This window comes from Mya arenaria, chromosome 13 (assembly GCF_026914265.1).
Source record: "Mya arenaria isolate MELC-2E11 chromosome 13, ASM2691426v1".
Classification (NCBI taxonomy): domain Eukaryota; kingdom Metazoa; phylum Mollusca; class Bivalvia; order Myida; family Myidae; genus Mya; species Mya arenaria.
In genome coordinates this window covers 13450695-13467087 of record NC_069134.1, presented here as the reverse complement: position 1 = coordinate 13467087, position 16393 = coordinate 13450695, and the positions used below count along the sequence as shown (strand labels likewise).

The window sequence follows — 16393 nt, the reverse complement described above, 5'->3', positions numbered from 1 at the left end:
ACAGTTCAAATTTCATCGCAATATATTTTCCTCGTCCCTGAAGTCTTTGCTACCTCGATCGTGTCCCTATAAAATACTGTCCAAATAGCTTAGTTGCATGCCTTTGCTACACAAGTAAACCCTTTCATCCGGTTGGTTTTGATTCATGAAAAGGGCCAGCCGTTCATCTAACTGAACGACTGTCACATGACCCAACCTTGTTTTGGTTGAGAACCTAGTCAATATAAACACAACAGCTTTAGTTCTTTAACATTTAATATACGCAACATAACGTCGGCATATAATTTGAAGACCTATACATTTGACGCCAATGAAGAAGTAATATTGAAAAAAACTATTGATTAAACGCTTAAAAATAGATTGTGAATCTACAGTTAACATGTGTTCTTTTTACACCAACAACAAGTTGGTGATATTCTATTTGACAAGTACTAAAATGAAAACTGCAAGGAATGTGTACGAAGACATCTCCAGTAACTAGAGCATTGTGTCTATGAATGTCATATCACAATCACATACTCACTCGTACATTGACATATAATTCTAATCTTGCATTATTACAACACATCTTATTAAAAAATAAATAATAGTTTTTATATGATAACGTTTTTTTGTATAAAATAAATGTCATGGCTGAAAACCGTAAATATTTTTTTCTGAATACAGCAAATTTGAAAACCCCCCACAATAACTAAAATTATAAATAATGGAACACAAACGGACATAAATATAATTACTACAAATTGTTTTCAGGTGGTACCCTGGTTCAACACGTCAATAAGTATTGCTAGCAATACAATAGTCCCCTACCGGTTTTATTACCAGTCATAATACTTTTAAAAGATGAGCAAAATTTTCTTATCGGGCCCAAATAACGTTTACACAAAGTTTCATACACTTAGATTGCGTACTTTTTGAGTTAACACACGATCTATTTTTTGAACGGAAAGACGTTCACACTGTTTCTGTACTTTTACCGAGCAAAAACATAAAGCGACCTGCATTATCCCCAAATGGCTTGCTAATGACATACTAAGTTTCATGAACATAGTTGGCTTGAGTTAAGCCAAGATCAAGTCAAAGGGTAGTCTTTCACTATTTTTATTGCCATAGCAATGATATTTTTTGCCTAACGAAATAATTAACCACTTGCCTAATTGCCTAATGACCCTCTATCACATACTAGGTTTTATTAAATACTTTCTGAGTCATTGTAGAATGCAGACAAAATGTTTGGTATTTTCACTGTTTTTTTATCAAAAATACATACATAATCCTCAAATGACCAATGCATCTATCCATATCTAACGTCCATAAATGTAGATTTTACACTTTTAGAGTTAAACAAAAATCCCCGGAAAAATTGGTATCTTCACTATTTCTGTTGCCATAACAACCACAATTTTTGTCTGACAAGAAAATAGTAAATAGTCATTATCTTTTAACAAAAAAGTAAAACAATGTTTATAATTCCCATTATGGCCACCTATACAAGTTTCATTGACCTAGATACTATTTGCAGGATTCAAAGAGCGGTACTAGTATTTCCACTATTTATAAACGACTAAAAATGACAGGCATAATCTCCTAATGGCCCCCACTCCACACATCAAGTGTCCTTGACCTTGCTTGAATACTTCTTGAATTATTGCAGCTTTCAGTTATTCCAGTCAGACAGGAGATTAAACCTAGTTCCTTCTGCTTAAATCGGTAGGGGTCTAAAAATGAACATCATTAAAAGGTTTACATGAAAAAATGTGCAAAAGAATACAGTATGTTTGACAACATCAAAGCAAAGTTGATCAACAATCATGTCATTTTCAATTAATTCCATATATATGTAACTCATTGTAAACAGAAGAAAATATGTACCTTATTTAGACTATGATTCAAGTTCAGCATTCAAAAATGAGTCTAAACTGGCAGGACTCAGCCTCAGCAGCTTTGTAAAACAGTTAGAAAAGTAAATATACCAACTATGCATGTATTTTACTAACAGTTATCATGTCCGTTTGCATGCTAACTATACTACTAGCAAGGTTGAAGAAGCTTCCTGAATTTAGAGGACTTATTACTGTGTCCCCTTGGACAATATGTTAATACTACAAAACAAAGAGTCAATAAGTATAAACAATAAATAGGCTTTTGAATTGAAAAAGTACTCGCACAAACTGTGCTTCAATAAAGTGAGATTCTGCATGTTACGTTTATACACGTGTGTATGTGTGGTCGTGTGTGTGTGTGTACGTGTGTACACATGTGTATGTGTATACATGTGTATGTGTATATGTGTGTATGTGTATACGTGTTTATGTGTATGTGTGTGTATGTGTATACATGTATATGTGTATACGTGTGTGTCTGTAAGAACCAAACAATAAAGAATCAGTGCAATATCTTAAAAACTATGGTAACAGAACAAATTGGTTCTTCCAAGATACTCTTTGCTACAAAGATTGATCAGAAAATGATGATAGCTTGTTTTGCTCAAAATATTACATTACAAATACCCCTATAAACATATGCCTTCAGCATTTGCAAACAAAGAGCGAATTTATCTTATAATATTTTTATTAATTTAGTTCATAAAAGTGTAAATAACGCAGGCTCTAATGATAGCTGAAGTATCAGAATAAGGAGTGAAATGTAAAAATTTAGTATACAAACTTTCAAAATGCATCCTTTTTGTATCTAATATAATGAAGTTATACCTAACCATTAATGAAATAATCCGCAATTTGATGTCAGATCCTAGGTTTTAACAGCTGTATTAAACTGGAACATCTGTTTTTCCTCAGGTTAAACATATCTACAGAAGTTTAATTAATATGAATTATTTTTCTATTTTTATATTACAAAATATCTCAACATATAAAAGTAAGGAAAAGAACCAAAACATATGCCATATGGGCACTTTAAACACAGTTGAATGAATATACCTGATATCTGAACTTCAGTTTCACAACTGTCAAACCAAACTGACCCTTACCCTATGCAATACTGAATAAGTGAATCCCAATAAACAGGAATGAATAAATCTGACCAACAATGATATGCATCTATATATGTATGTATATGTACAAAGAATAAAAAACAACAGTAATGACTACGTAAACTTCAATGCCTTTAAATCCATGTTCTACACAAGGATAACAAAACATGAAAAGCCTCAAGCTGATGCTTTTAAATGTGTATGTATGGACGGATTAATTCAAATATGTCCTATATGAATCAAATAAATGACTGAATGACTATTGCAGAATAGCTGGTTATTTCAGCATAACACAAACAAAACTATGAACAAAATAAAAATGAAAGAGCAATATATTGTGAATTTGAAAAAAGGTACATTGGTCTAACATTTTGCCCCCTGAGTGAAGCTATGGTTCAATAAAGGTTTTTAACGAAGAATTGCATTTATTATTGACTTCTGACCTACTGACCACAAAACAAATCGAGGTCAATTGCTGGTTAATGGCAACCTGCATACGCTATTTGATGGCCCTAGGTTAAACCATTCTCAAATAATTGTGAAGACAAAGTTTCCATAAGACAGTTGACTGTGACTTTTGACCTCAAAATCAAAAAGCATCATCTGCTGGTCAATGTCAACCTACCAGTGAAGTTTCATGTACATAGATAAAACCGTCTCGAGTTTTTTGATAAATTATCATAAAACAGTTGACTGCAACCAAGATCGTCTGACTGATGGTGCGGAAACTATATGCCATCCATCATTCATTGGAGGCATAAAAAATCAATACAAGAATACATTCAAAAGGTATCGTAATACTTTAAAATCTAAAATATCACCTTGGCAATAGTTGCCATACACAAGTATAATGATTCTCTCGTATTAGCTGATCATTGAAAACCCATTTCATTAAGAAGTATTACTTATTTTGACGTGGAACTATGCCATTGAACCATTCATCCATTCTATGGTTTTAAAACTATTGAAAGCATAAAACTTCAATAAAACTGTCAATTGCATGTTTTCCTTCAAAGACGGATTGGTGAATGATGTACAATGTAATACAATAAAAACCCTTAAACAATAAGATCAACAAGTCAATACAATTACAGTAAAATGACTAAGACATCTTGCTATCACAGATAAAAAAGTTACTTGAGTATATTGTGCAATAAAACAGAGTAAGCAAGTCTTCAATAATAATCATAAATATAGGTGCAGGCTGGACTCTGATCTGAGTATGTATTCAAGTATACCCTGGAAAGCCTATACACAAGTATAAGACTTCAACTTCCTTCTCTCTCCATATGTAGACAGGTAAGAAGTGAAGGTCTGTGGAGGCTTAAAACTTCAGACGTCTGTATTCAAATATGGTACACACTATCTCAATTATCTGAAAATTAGAATGGAGTGTAAATGAATAAAAGTCTATATTAAATGCACTGGGTATATCATTCTTGTATTTTAGAAACTTTGATAAAGCTTTAAACCTGAAGATATAATGACTAGAATAAATAACTATTTTGTAAGGAAACAGACAAATCCAGTTCTACTTAACCCTTTGCATGCTGGGTAAATTGTCGTCTGCTCAAAAATGTCGTCTGTTTTATTCTAAATTTCTTTCAATTTACTTAAAACTTTTGGGATATATTGACTGAGTGGCAAACAGCTTGGAACCTGACCAGGCGCCAAGTTACTCTGGTTCCAAGCTGTTTGCAAAGCCTTTAAAATCGCCATCAGCAGCCTAAGGGTTAAACAAGAGCTGTCACAGAGACAGCACACTCGACTATTCCCCCGCTTTTCAGTGTAAGGATTGAAAAGTTTTGGCGAAACATGCATGGATCACTGTTAGATTAGATTACAATGCAGTACATGATGTGTTGAGATATTAACATAAATGTGGTTACATGCAAAATTTTAAACAGAATTTTTAAGTGTAATAATAAAAGCCCATTATTTGCAAAATACAGTTATCTAACTTGGTTATTCAATTAGGTTGGATGGTTAAATACCATTGTATAAAGTCTCAATGCAATACATCAAGTAATTACTGAGATAATATCCTATGTGTGCTAACATGCAAGACCTTAACCAGAATTTCTAAGTCAAATAATAAAGGGGCAAAAATTATATAATATGAAAGATAGAGTTATCTAACTTGATTAAATAAGAAGGTTAAATGGTTGGTAGCCTGTGTGAAAAGTTTCAATGCAATACATGATGTATTCGCTGAGGTATTGACTTAAAAGTGGTTACATGCAAAACCTTAACAAGAATTTCTATGTTGAAGAAAAAAGGGGCCATTATTTGAATTTAATGCAAACTAGAGTAATTTAACTTGGTTAATTAAGTAGGTTGGATGGTTGAGTACCATTGTATCAAGTCTCAATGCAATACCTCAAGCAGTTGCTGAGATATTAACCTATGTGAGCTTGCACGCAAAACCTTAACCAGAATTTCTAAGTCGAATAATAAAGGGCAATTATTTGCATTAAATGCAAACTAGAGTTATCTAACTTGGTTAATTAAGTATGTTGGATGGTTGAGTACCATTGTATTAAGTGTCAATGCAATACCTCAAGCATTTGATGAGATATTAACCTATGTGTGCTTGCATGCAAAACCTTAACCAGAATTTCTAAGTCAAATAATAAAGGCCTATTATTTGCATTAAATGCAAACTAGAGTTATCTAACTTGGTTAATTAAGTAGGTTGGATGGTTGAGTACCATTGTATTAAGTCTCAATGCAATACCTCAAGCAGTTGCTGAGATATTAACCTATGTGTGCTTGCCCGCAAAACCTTAACCAGAATTTCTAAGTCAAATAATAAAGGCCTGTCATTTGCATTAAATGCAAACTAGAGTTATCTAACTTGGTTAATTAAGTATGTTGGATGGTTGAGTACCATTGTATCAAGTCTCAATGCAATACCTAAAGTAGTTATTGAGATATTAACCTATGTGTGCTTGCACGCAAAACCTTAACCAGAATTTCTAAGTCAAATAATAAAGGCCTATTATTTGCAATAAATGCAAACTAAAGTTATCTTACTTGGTTAATTAAGTATGTTGGATGGTTGAGTACCATTGTATCAAGTCTCAATGCAATACCTCAAGCAGTTGCTGAGATATTAACCTATGTGAGCTTGCACGCAAAACCTTAACCAGAATTTCTAAGTAAAAAAATAAAGGGCAATTATTTGCATTAAATGCAAACTAGAGTTATATAACTTGGTTAATTAAGTAGGTTGGATGGTTGAGTATCATTGTATCAAGTCTCAATACAATAACTCAATTAGTTACTGAGATATTAACCTATGTGTGCTTGCACGCAAAACCTTAACCAGAATTTCTAAGTTGAATAATTAAGGGCAATTATTTGCATTAAATGTAAACTAGAGTTATCTAACATGGTTAATTAAGTAGGTTGGATGGTTGAGTACCATTGTATCAAGTCTCAATGCAATACCTCAAGCAGTTGCTGAGATATTAACCTATGTGTGCTTGCACGCAAAACCTTGACCAAGGGGTGACGCTGACGCCGACACTTGGGTGAATAGTATAGCTCTCCTTATTCTTTGAATAGTCGAGCTAAAAAATGACTCTGAGGTGACTGAGGCTACATGGCTGATTATCGAACCTGGCAGAGAAGTTGTGACCATACACACATTGTCCAAGTTTGGTGATGATTGGACAAAAGCTCCTCGAGTTACAGTTTAGACAAAATGAAGTTAGTGCTATCTAAGCAATTCAAGGGGCATAACTCTGGAGTGACTGGGCTCACACTGATAATCAAACCTGGCTAAAATTATCTGCTCATACACATATTTTCCAAGTTTGGTGTTGATTGGACTAAAGCTTTTCAATTTAAAGCGCAGACAAATGAGTAGATATCCATCTGATGCAGGTGAATCCATAATACATCCCGTCTAATACCAGGCGTTAAAAATCTCTTGGGTTAACATAATTAATGCACAAAAACAAATGAGACTTGATAAACTCAAGCTTACCATGAACACACCTACGACTATGGCTGCTGTCCCAATCAATATACCGTTCTGCCTGAGATATCCCTCTAGTTTGTCATAACAACCCTTCAAGAAGAAAATTAACATAATTTTATATTACTATAAAAAGCAAACCTCAAGTGATATGTTTTACAATTGAAATTGATCAAGTTCGTCTTTTAAAAATATAGGTAACAAGAGATGTTTGTCAAACATTATGCCCCCCTGAGCGCCATGTTGTCAAGATTATATGGACAATTGAATGAAATATGCATGGACCGAAATGACAGCTGATTTGTCAATGACATTGGATGCCGTTGAGGCAGTTTTATGATTATGACCATTCAAAGTGTGAGGATAGAGTGTGTTATGACCTTTGACTCTATGACCTCAAAATCCAAAGGAGTCATCAGCTGGTCACCAAAAATCTAAATGTCAAGTTTGAGGGCCATGGATGCAGGCATTGACAAGTTATCACACAGACAAGCATTTTTCGTTTAAGGTCACTGTGACCTTGACCTTTGAACCAATGACCCCTAAAATCATAAGGGGTCATCTACAGGTCAGACGCAACTCCAAGTCAAGTTTGAGGGCCTGGGTGCAGGCATTGTCGAGTTATCACTCGAAACCTTTTCACATTCAAGGTCACTGTGATCTTGACCTTTGAACCAATGAGTCCTAAAATCAATAAGGGTCATCTACTGGTCAGGCCCAACTTCCATGTCAAGTTTGATGATCATAGGTTCAGGCATTAATAAGATATCACTGGGAGAAGATTTGTTAACTTTTTTGCGTTAAATGTTACTGTGACCTTGACCATGGCCCAATTACCCCCAAAGTCAAGAGGGGTCATCTACTGGTCAGGCCCAACCTTCATGTCAAGTTTGATGACCATAGGACCAGGAATTGTCGAGTTTGCTTTCAAGGTAACTGTGACCTTGACCTTCGACCCCTAAAATCAATAGGGGTCATCTACTGGTCAGACTCAACTTCCAAGTCAAGTTTGACGGCCATGGGTGCAGGCATTGTTGAGTTAACACTCGGACAACCTTTTATCATTCAAGGTCACTGTGACCTTGACCTTTGGCCCAATGACCCCTAATATCAATAGGAGCCATCTACTGGTCAGGCCCAACCTCCAAGTAAAGTTTAAGGGCCATGGGTGCAGGTACTGTCGAGTTATCACTCGGACAACCTTTTACTATTCAAGGTCATTGTGACCTTGACCTTTAGCCTGATGACCCCCAAAAACATTAAGGGTCATCTACTGGTCAGGCCCAACCACCAAGTCAAGTTTGAGGGCCATGGGTTCAGGCATTGTCGAGTTATCACACAGACAACCTTTTACCATTCAAGGTCAATGTGACCTTGACCTTTGACCCGATGAGCCCTAAAATCATTAGGGGTCATCTACTGGTCAGGTCCAACCTTCATGTCAAGTTTGATGACCATACGTCCAGGAATTCTTGAGTTATCACTCAGACAAGCTTTGGTCTACCAACGGACCGACCGACTGACCTACATGTGCAAAGCAATATACCCCTCTTCTTCGAAGGGGGGCTTAATAAAAACACATTCACTGATTGTATTGAATTGCAAGAAAGGTGAGGTTTTGAAAATTCAAGGGTCATAACTTCAAATTGAATGGTGCGATATGGCAGATAAGGGTGGCGAAGATAACATGCATATAAACATTTCACCGTAATTGGTAAAGATTTAATGTTTTGAAAGTATAATTTTAAACTCATTTTAACCGTTTTTCAGAACAAGAAAAAATTGACATCTGCATACTTATCATTACATTCCATTGCTGTAGTCTCTTGACATTGGAGATAGGTCTTGATGTTTTGTCAAAATTACATTGAATTTGGCAGTGGTGGGTCAATTTTTACACAGTTGAATCAACATTAACTTTTTTATTGTTATCATTTTACTCATGGATCTGGTCAATTAACATAATCAATCAAGGATTGTTCCGCAAAGCAAAAATGTAAACCAGTACAAAACATTTGTATTGTATGGCAGCTCTTTTAACGATGTTAACAATCTATGTTTGTACTCAAAATGCATCAAACTTCACTAAAATTGGTGCAAAAAAGATTGCATCAGTTGCAAATTCTATGCGATATTTCTTCCATGAGACTTTAATTTTATTAATACCCATTGAAATTGTCACCAAGTTAGGTAAAGATTATAAAAGAAATGCTCAAGTTCAAAAGCAAACAAAGAGAATTTGATGGATTAATCATGGTTCGAAACAAAGTTTGGTAAAGAAAGTGACAAGGCTTTGTAATCTTATCAGTATGAAATTTGCCCAAATTTGATATTTCATATACATAATACACAATTATTCTATAGTGACTTTACGTACATCAGTGAAGATAGTGTAGTTGTATGTGAGGGGTGGGTCTACTTTTTCAGGTTCACCATACGGGGCCCAGCTGCTGAATATTGTACTGTTGGTCATGTTCACCTTTCCTGTACACAGCTCCATGTTCGAATCCTCGCTACAACAACTCTTCGGTACAAGACTTCGGTCTAGAAAATGGTAATTATAGAAACAATTTAATAATAGTGTATACTTATCATTGTTAAATGCACATGTTGTTTTATATATTTGTTTCTGCATATTTCTTTATAGGCCAGTGGCTCAGAATGCAATGAAATATTTGTCATTGTAATAATAGTGGGTACATATCCAGGAGTTCAAACAGCTGATTATTGTGAATCCTGGAAAACTGCTGTGGATATGTTCAAGTATGAGGGATTCATGCCTAAAGCAGGGTAAAGGGCCTTAGACCCATTTTGAATCATTTCCAAAGTCATTTTTATTCATATTTAGGTACTTCCTACTGTCTTTGATGAAAATGTCTGAGAAACTATACAACTATACAGTAGTCTGGCGTTAACAGGTCTCTATCCTGATTTCAGGATTCATCTTGATCTCTAGAACCCCTGAATATCATGATCAGGTTGTTTTGCTACCAACTATAAATACAAGCCTGGTGCCAATTACATAATGTAGTTATGTTTTGTCTATGATATTAAATTCAAATGCACATGAATATATATTGTATTCATATTAGAAACAAGTAATTATCATTCTATTTATAAGGATATAAAAGCATCAGAAGACATTTCCTTGGAGCCTTCTCCAGTGCAGTGTAGTATTTCTTATTTTTTTATTAATATAACTGGCTATAATGAGTAAGGACATATATTTTAAAACAAACTGTTTAATGTAACACTAAGTTTATTTGAATTTGTACATTAATTTTCAATTAATTTTTAAAGTTCAATATTCAGCTGAATTTGTTCATCTAACAATGTTGGGCCATACCCTCATTGATAAAATGGCTCCATTGAAATTATTCTTAACTATGAGTACAAATGTCAGGACAGGTTGTCAAACATGTATATATATAGACACATCAAGTTGAATAACACAGTTGCAGCTCTTACTTGAGAGATCGTCCCGAACCCAGAAGCTGTCATGCTGATAGAGGAACCAGGATGTTGAAGAATTCACATCGCCCGATGCTCCACAACAACGGAACTATCAACAAAAAATTCAATCCTTAATACCAAAAGACACAAAATATAAGTTAATATCAGTAGTTATCAAAATGTGCAAAACAAAACAGTTGACATAGTAAGACTCAATGAAAAACTAGCACTAGTTCCCGACACAAATTCTGAAACACTAGTACACAACACAAACAAGCAGATGCATATTCTCGTAACATTTCCTCAGTTAATCAAGAGGCCTCACTCAACAGATATTACAACCAGAAAAACAGAATTTTCATTTATTTGACCGAACAAGGGTATTAAGTGCTATGCAAATATCTTTATAAGATTACAGTGATTACGATAGCAAAAAAGGGCTATGAAAATATCTTGGCATACAAATAAGCTACTACAGTATGCATTACAATACAAATGTTCAATGAGGAAAGAAAAAGCAATTCATAATCCAAAACATATTTTCAGCTTGCAATGCTGCAATATACATAGATATGAGATAGTGTTATATTCCATCATGTACTCACACTTTTCTGTATCTTGTCCCACTGGTTGGTGATGGATTTCTGGCCCTCCACCCCATACTTCTCCACCACACTCTCTTTCAGGGAACCCTTTACAGAATCTTCCAGCTTCAATGGAGTATACATTCTTATTATATACGCATAATAAATCAGCAAGCAATATATACCGGTACGGCAAAATTCCATTGTCCATATTCACCTAATGCAATTTGGCTGTATTCCAGTGTTCTGAAGTCACGCCATAACAAGTATCATTGTATTGTCATTGTTATTATGTAATAATATGTCATATATGTTATTTAAATTAGAAACGTAGATTATAAACGGGTTTTGAGTACTGCATTTTGATTCGGAAGGTCATATTTGACCGTCAAGAATTTTTACAGTCAAATGCACTTCCCACATCAAAACACAGTACCATTCAGGGCTAGAATCTAGCTCTCGCAAACTCGCAAAATACTAGTAAAAATCGGATATTGCGAGTTGAGTTTTAAGGTACATTTTGCAAGTGAAAACTCTAGAACAATAGCAAAATTGTCCTACTCTTTATTTCTCAAAAACACTCATTAAATAATGACATCTACACAAGTGTGTTACCCTTAGCACACATTGTAGACTGTTTTTCCGTGTTCAGGTTGTAGGCTGCAGTATTGGGAAAAGAAACCCCACATGGAGTTAACCTTCGATGGAAACGTCTGCAAGGTATTTTGTGCAGACTGTGTATCAGACTTCCTCAATAATTTTTCTATGTTTACAAATCTAATTTAGAAGGTGAATTGTTATGACACAGCAAACATTGCTGTTGTTTTTGATCACATTTCATTTTCCTTACAAAAACAAAGGGGTGTACAAAAATATTGCGAGTCAACTCCAGATTTTGCATTTTAAGCACTGGCAAAAATTTGCAAGCACTATTTTATTCTAAATTCAAGCCCTGGTACTAATAACACTATTTTATTTCATAAATTTTCATGAAAGCTATTACATAATTAAACATAAAATATGGATATCCACACCCCTCATAAACCTGCAAGCAGTGTATATAGCAAAATGAGTTCATCTGTATTCCACCTGATTCATTATGGCTGAATGAAGTCAGAAAAAAAAATGTCATACATTAAACAGTGTCCTCTAAATGATTTTAGCAAGTCAGATATAAGATAAAAGGGTTATTGTTTTTTATTATGATCCAGAAGGTCATATTTGACTCCCGTGGACTTTAGCTGAAAAAATCTTACGTGGAATATTATGTCCTGGACCAAAAAGCATTACCAACACATAAACCACCCTATCATATTTTCAATGCATCCCATCGGTGACATATTCTAACCATTATCCAAAGGGCAATATAAAAAAAAGAATTGGAATCTTGAAATGTTAACTCTAGAAATATTGAAGTTAAGCCTTTGCAAAGTGCACGCAGCAGTTACTTCCCTTTGCAGTCCAGTATCCATTGTAGTCACATGTCTCATGAGATAATGACCACAATCATGTAACCATGTTCAGAATATATTTTACCTTTTAGATATGACTGAATCAATATTTTAAAAATTCAAACAAAAGCAAAAGAGCAATAAGATCAAATGCAATTCATTTCTTAAAAATGCTACCATAATTTTCATACATGGAAATCTGCTCTGCTCATTAAGGGAGATCACTGCTCAGAAAATTGAGATTTTTGACCCTTCATAAGCATTTGCCCTTGATACGCGTTATACTTCATCTTATTTTCTATAAGTGTTTATTATGAGTAGACTTAGATGAAGTAATCACATTACAAGCTTACTTCCCTAATGAATACATTGGCCCTTGATCAGCGTTTAAACTCATCTAATCTTTCATTAGTATTCAGTAGCCACATTTCAAACTTACTTCCCTAATGAATACGTTGGCCCTCGATCAGCGTTTAAACTCCATCTTATCCTTTATTAGTATACAGTAGCCACATAACAAGCTTACTTCACCAATGAATACGTTGGCCCTTGATCAGCGTTTAAACTCCATCTTATCCTTTATTAGTATTCAGTAGCCACATTTCAAACTTACCTCCCCAATGAATACATAGCCAAGAATGCCAGCAGCAAACAGCCCAAATGCAGTGAATGACATCACAGACAGGTGCTGAAAAGAATAGGAGAATTATATAAGAAAAATGGTATGGTATGAAATTTATTGGCAAAATACATAATATTCAATTCATTTAAAGATGCACTCCTACTCCCAAATAAAACTTACCACACTTATTACAATTGTTAAAATATACCAAAATGGTTGGAAAAATCTCAAAATCAATGGTTTTTATGAAGGATACCAAGATTAACTTGGAAGAAAGGTGCAGAAAACATCATAGTATTTAATTTTTACCTTAGGAGTCGATAGTAGATTGCAGTAAATCTTTTAGCATTCACCAATCATTTGTGTATTCAGCTACTAAATTCATGCTTACAATTGTGTTAACAGTAATTAAAATTTTCCATAAATGCATCATTTAGTTAGTAGTTAAAGGTTGATCACTCAAAATTTATGTTTGTTATGCAGGTGTATGTATTGATTTTGAATAAAAGAGTCACTTCAAATGTTCTTTGAGTAATGCATTCTGTATTCTTATAATAGTAAAGTAAATCAGTAATAAAATAAAAGCAGAAAACGTTCCATACAAAGTTTGTTTAGAAATCTAAAGCTTAGCAAAACACTTACAAATCCGAGAAGACATTTCTGTGGTCTGAGAAGCCCAACAAAACCAATTATCATGACTGCAATGGTGAGAGAGCCGCAGATAATCATGATAACTGAATCTACTTGGTAGAGGGCAATGCCAATGAGCCCGCTTACCGCCCTGCTACCGTAGTCCACCTCATGCGTCCATATACCGATGGCGAGAATTGCAATGCCCCCGACCTAAATATACCATTAAAGATAAGCGATTAGGCATATCAATAAAATGTTAATCAACATCATTATCATCATCATCATCATCATCATCATCATCATCATCACCACCACCACCATCATCATCATCATCACCACCACCACCATCACCACCACCACCACCATCATCACCACCACCACCATCATCATCATCATCATCATCATCATCATCATCATCATCATCAGCAAATGTATAAAATAAAATAGGATATTGCACTCCTGTCATGAAGAATATAAAAAGTTAGTCTTTTTACATTTTAAGCCCCAAAACAAAATAACTGACCGAAATAAGTCCCATGATGACAAGCAGCACAATACGGAAAATGTGCAACAGTTTTCCATCATTATCTTTGTTCTCGGACAGTATGTCCAAATGATCGAAGGCCAGTTTTCCTCTTGCCATTGTTGATGTCTATCACAGCATGTTGTGAACAGAAGAGATGTGCTGTAAATAAAATCATATAAACAAATGAGGCTTGTTTATAAATTTATAAGTTAGAGAATTATAACTGCAAAGTATGAACTATAAGATAATAAGCCACTGAGAAATGGATTGGATGTTGACTTGTGTCTGTTGTAAATCTAAATAAAATTGTTGAGCATTATTGAACATATATGTGTGTGAACACTTTACATTATGCTTAAGTTTTTTGCAGTCTTTTATTGGACACCTAGAATAAAAAAAAAATGAAAACATTAAGCTTTTATGTTGAAGAGAAAGAATAATTTAGACTTCCAACAGCTTCTTATAATGTAAGAACCAGTAGCAGCGCTTAGAATCTATGCATTTTATTTAAAACTAAGTTAACAATAGGTAGTTATGTTAGTCCAATTGATTGTACATTGACAGATCTTTTTTAGGATGTTTGATACTGGTTGAGAAGCAGTTTCCGACGGAAAGCAGTTTCCGACAAATCGCTTTTTCGCGTACCTTCCTTAGATCTTCATAAAGAATGTACTGCAATTCAGCTATATGGTAACTAGGCAATCAAAAGTTGAAATTCTTACTGAGACACGTTAGAAACTTTTATTATTATTTAATGTTTAATGTTTATTTTTCATTTTGTACACAAACTTGCACGTGGGGGATCTGCACGCGCAGCGTATTGCGCATGCGTGTGAACCTAATTTGCATATCTATGAATAGCTACAAGGTTTTCCTTAATTGACTTATACAAACGATGATCATTGTGTACATATTTGTGAACACTGGTGTCATGCTTGTTTCGCATCCACATTCACTTAAATGTATACAAACACAAGTTTCCATCAGAAATGAATAAAAAAATCATTGATATTCAGTCTCTGCCTGATTTCGAGTATGAATTGAATGTCGTAAATTTTAAGGTTTAAATTTTTTGTAAATGCTGAAAAATTAAATAACATTTCTCTTATTACAGTCTTATATTTAGTTTATTAAATAAACGGATAATACAAACACACAACAGGCACCTCAAATATGCCCCGCATTCAAATTGTCGGAAACTGCTTCTCATCACAAGCTAATCAGAACAACGTAAGTACCCACTTTGCGCCCCTATTAGATACACTATATGTGACGTCACACATGTTAGAAATATATCGACAATAGCAACTTGAGCTGTAGTTATATAAAATGTGAACACTTTCAGTAGATATTTAAACACGTATAAATAATTCAATAAAAACGTTTAAAAACTGTCGGAAACTGCTTCTCAACCAGTATGGCAAATCCTTAGGGATTGGAAGGATCCTGTATAACACTATATTATTTTTGACTAGTAGTTATGTATGATGGCTCGAGTCTTCCAATACCCAAAATTGTAAAAACACCTTTTGGTGTCTATAGATACATAAGAACTAGTGGAGAATCATACACTGAAAAATTCCAATCTGATTCGAACAGTTCAACATTGTTTCATGCAGTAAAACGTTTAAAAAGAACATGAACGCTAGGTAAATATATGTGTGTATTTTTTTTAAAGAAAATTTGATAAAATACCTTTTTGTTTACCTGAAAACTGCAACCGGTTTCCCCGTAATTCACTACCCCAGTAAATATGTCCGTCGCTAGGTTACATTCAACTATTTTCTTTATATAAAATTTGACGGTTAGTCCATATAAACAGCCGCTTTTAAAAGAGTCTTTTTTTATAATGCTTTGTTTTGGCGACTCTACGGACGTATGTATGGTTTATAGGTCCGTAGTTAAGGGGAACATAATGAATGTCCAAATGTTTAAAAAAATACTACCTATAACGCGCATTATTGTGGATACTGGCTGAGGTCACAAATCCGAACACTTTTGGAGTTTTTTTACAATTATCTTGGATAGTTTTTGATGTAGTAAGTTAAAATTTCGTATGAAACATCTTTGGTTAATTGACAACGTATGTCGAAGAACAGATTCACGATCTTATAACTTTTATATCGAAAATCGTTCATTTTATGGAC

At 34.3% G+C, this 16393-nt stretch overlaps 1 protein-coding gene across 2 annotated transcripts; it reads right to left on the bottom strand.

Annotated features, from left to right (window-relative positions):
- Window positions 1-219: 219 nt before the first annotated feature.
- On the bottom strand, window positions 220-15992 carry LOC128214759 (CD151 antigen-like). Of its 2 annotated transcripts, none has more exons than XM_052921395.1 (9): window positions 15954-15992; window positions 14244-14405; window positions 13730-13930; window positions 13079-13153; window positions 11036-11140; window positions 10446-10539; window positions 9355-9521; window positions 6987-7070; window positions 220-4367 (listed from the first exon to the last, which is right to left on the bottom strand). In XM_052921395.1, exons 2-9 carry the CDS (start codon window positions 14361-14363, stop codon window positions 4317-4319), a joined length of 897 nt encoding a protein of 298 aa, XP_052777355.1. In that variant the 5' UTR covers window positions 14364-14405; window positions 15954-15992; the 3' UTR covers window positions 220-4316. The 2 variants fall into 2 exon arrangements, with proteins under 2 accessions (XP_052777355.1, XP_052777356.1); XM_052921396.1 differs by having other exon boundaries at window positions 15942-15965.
- Window positions 15993-16393: the final 401 nt, after the last annotated feature.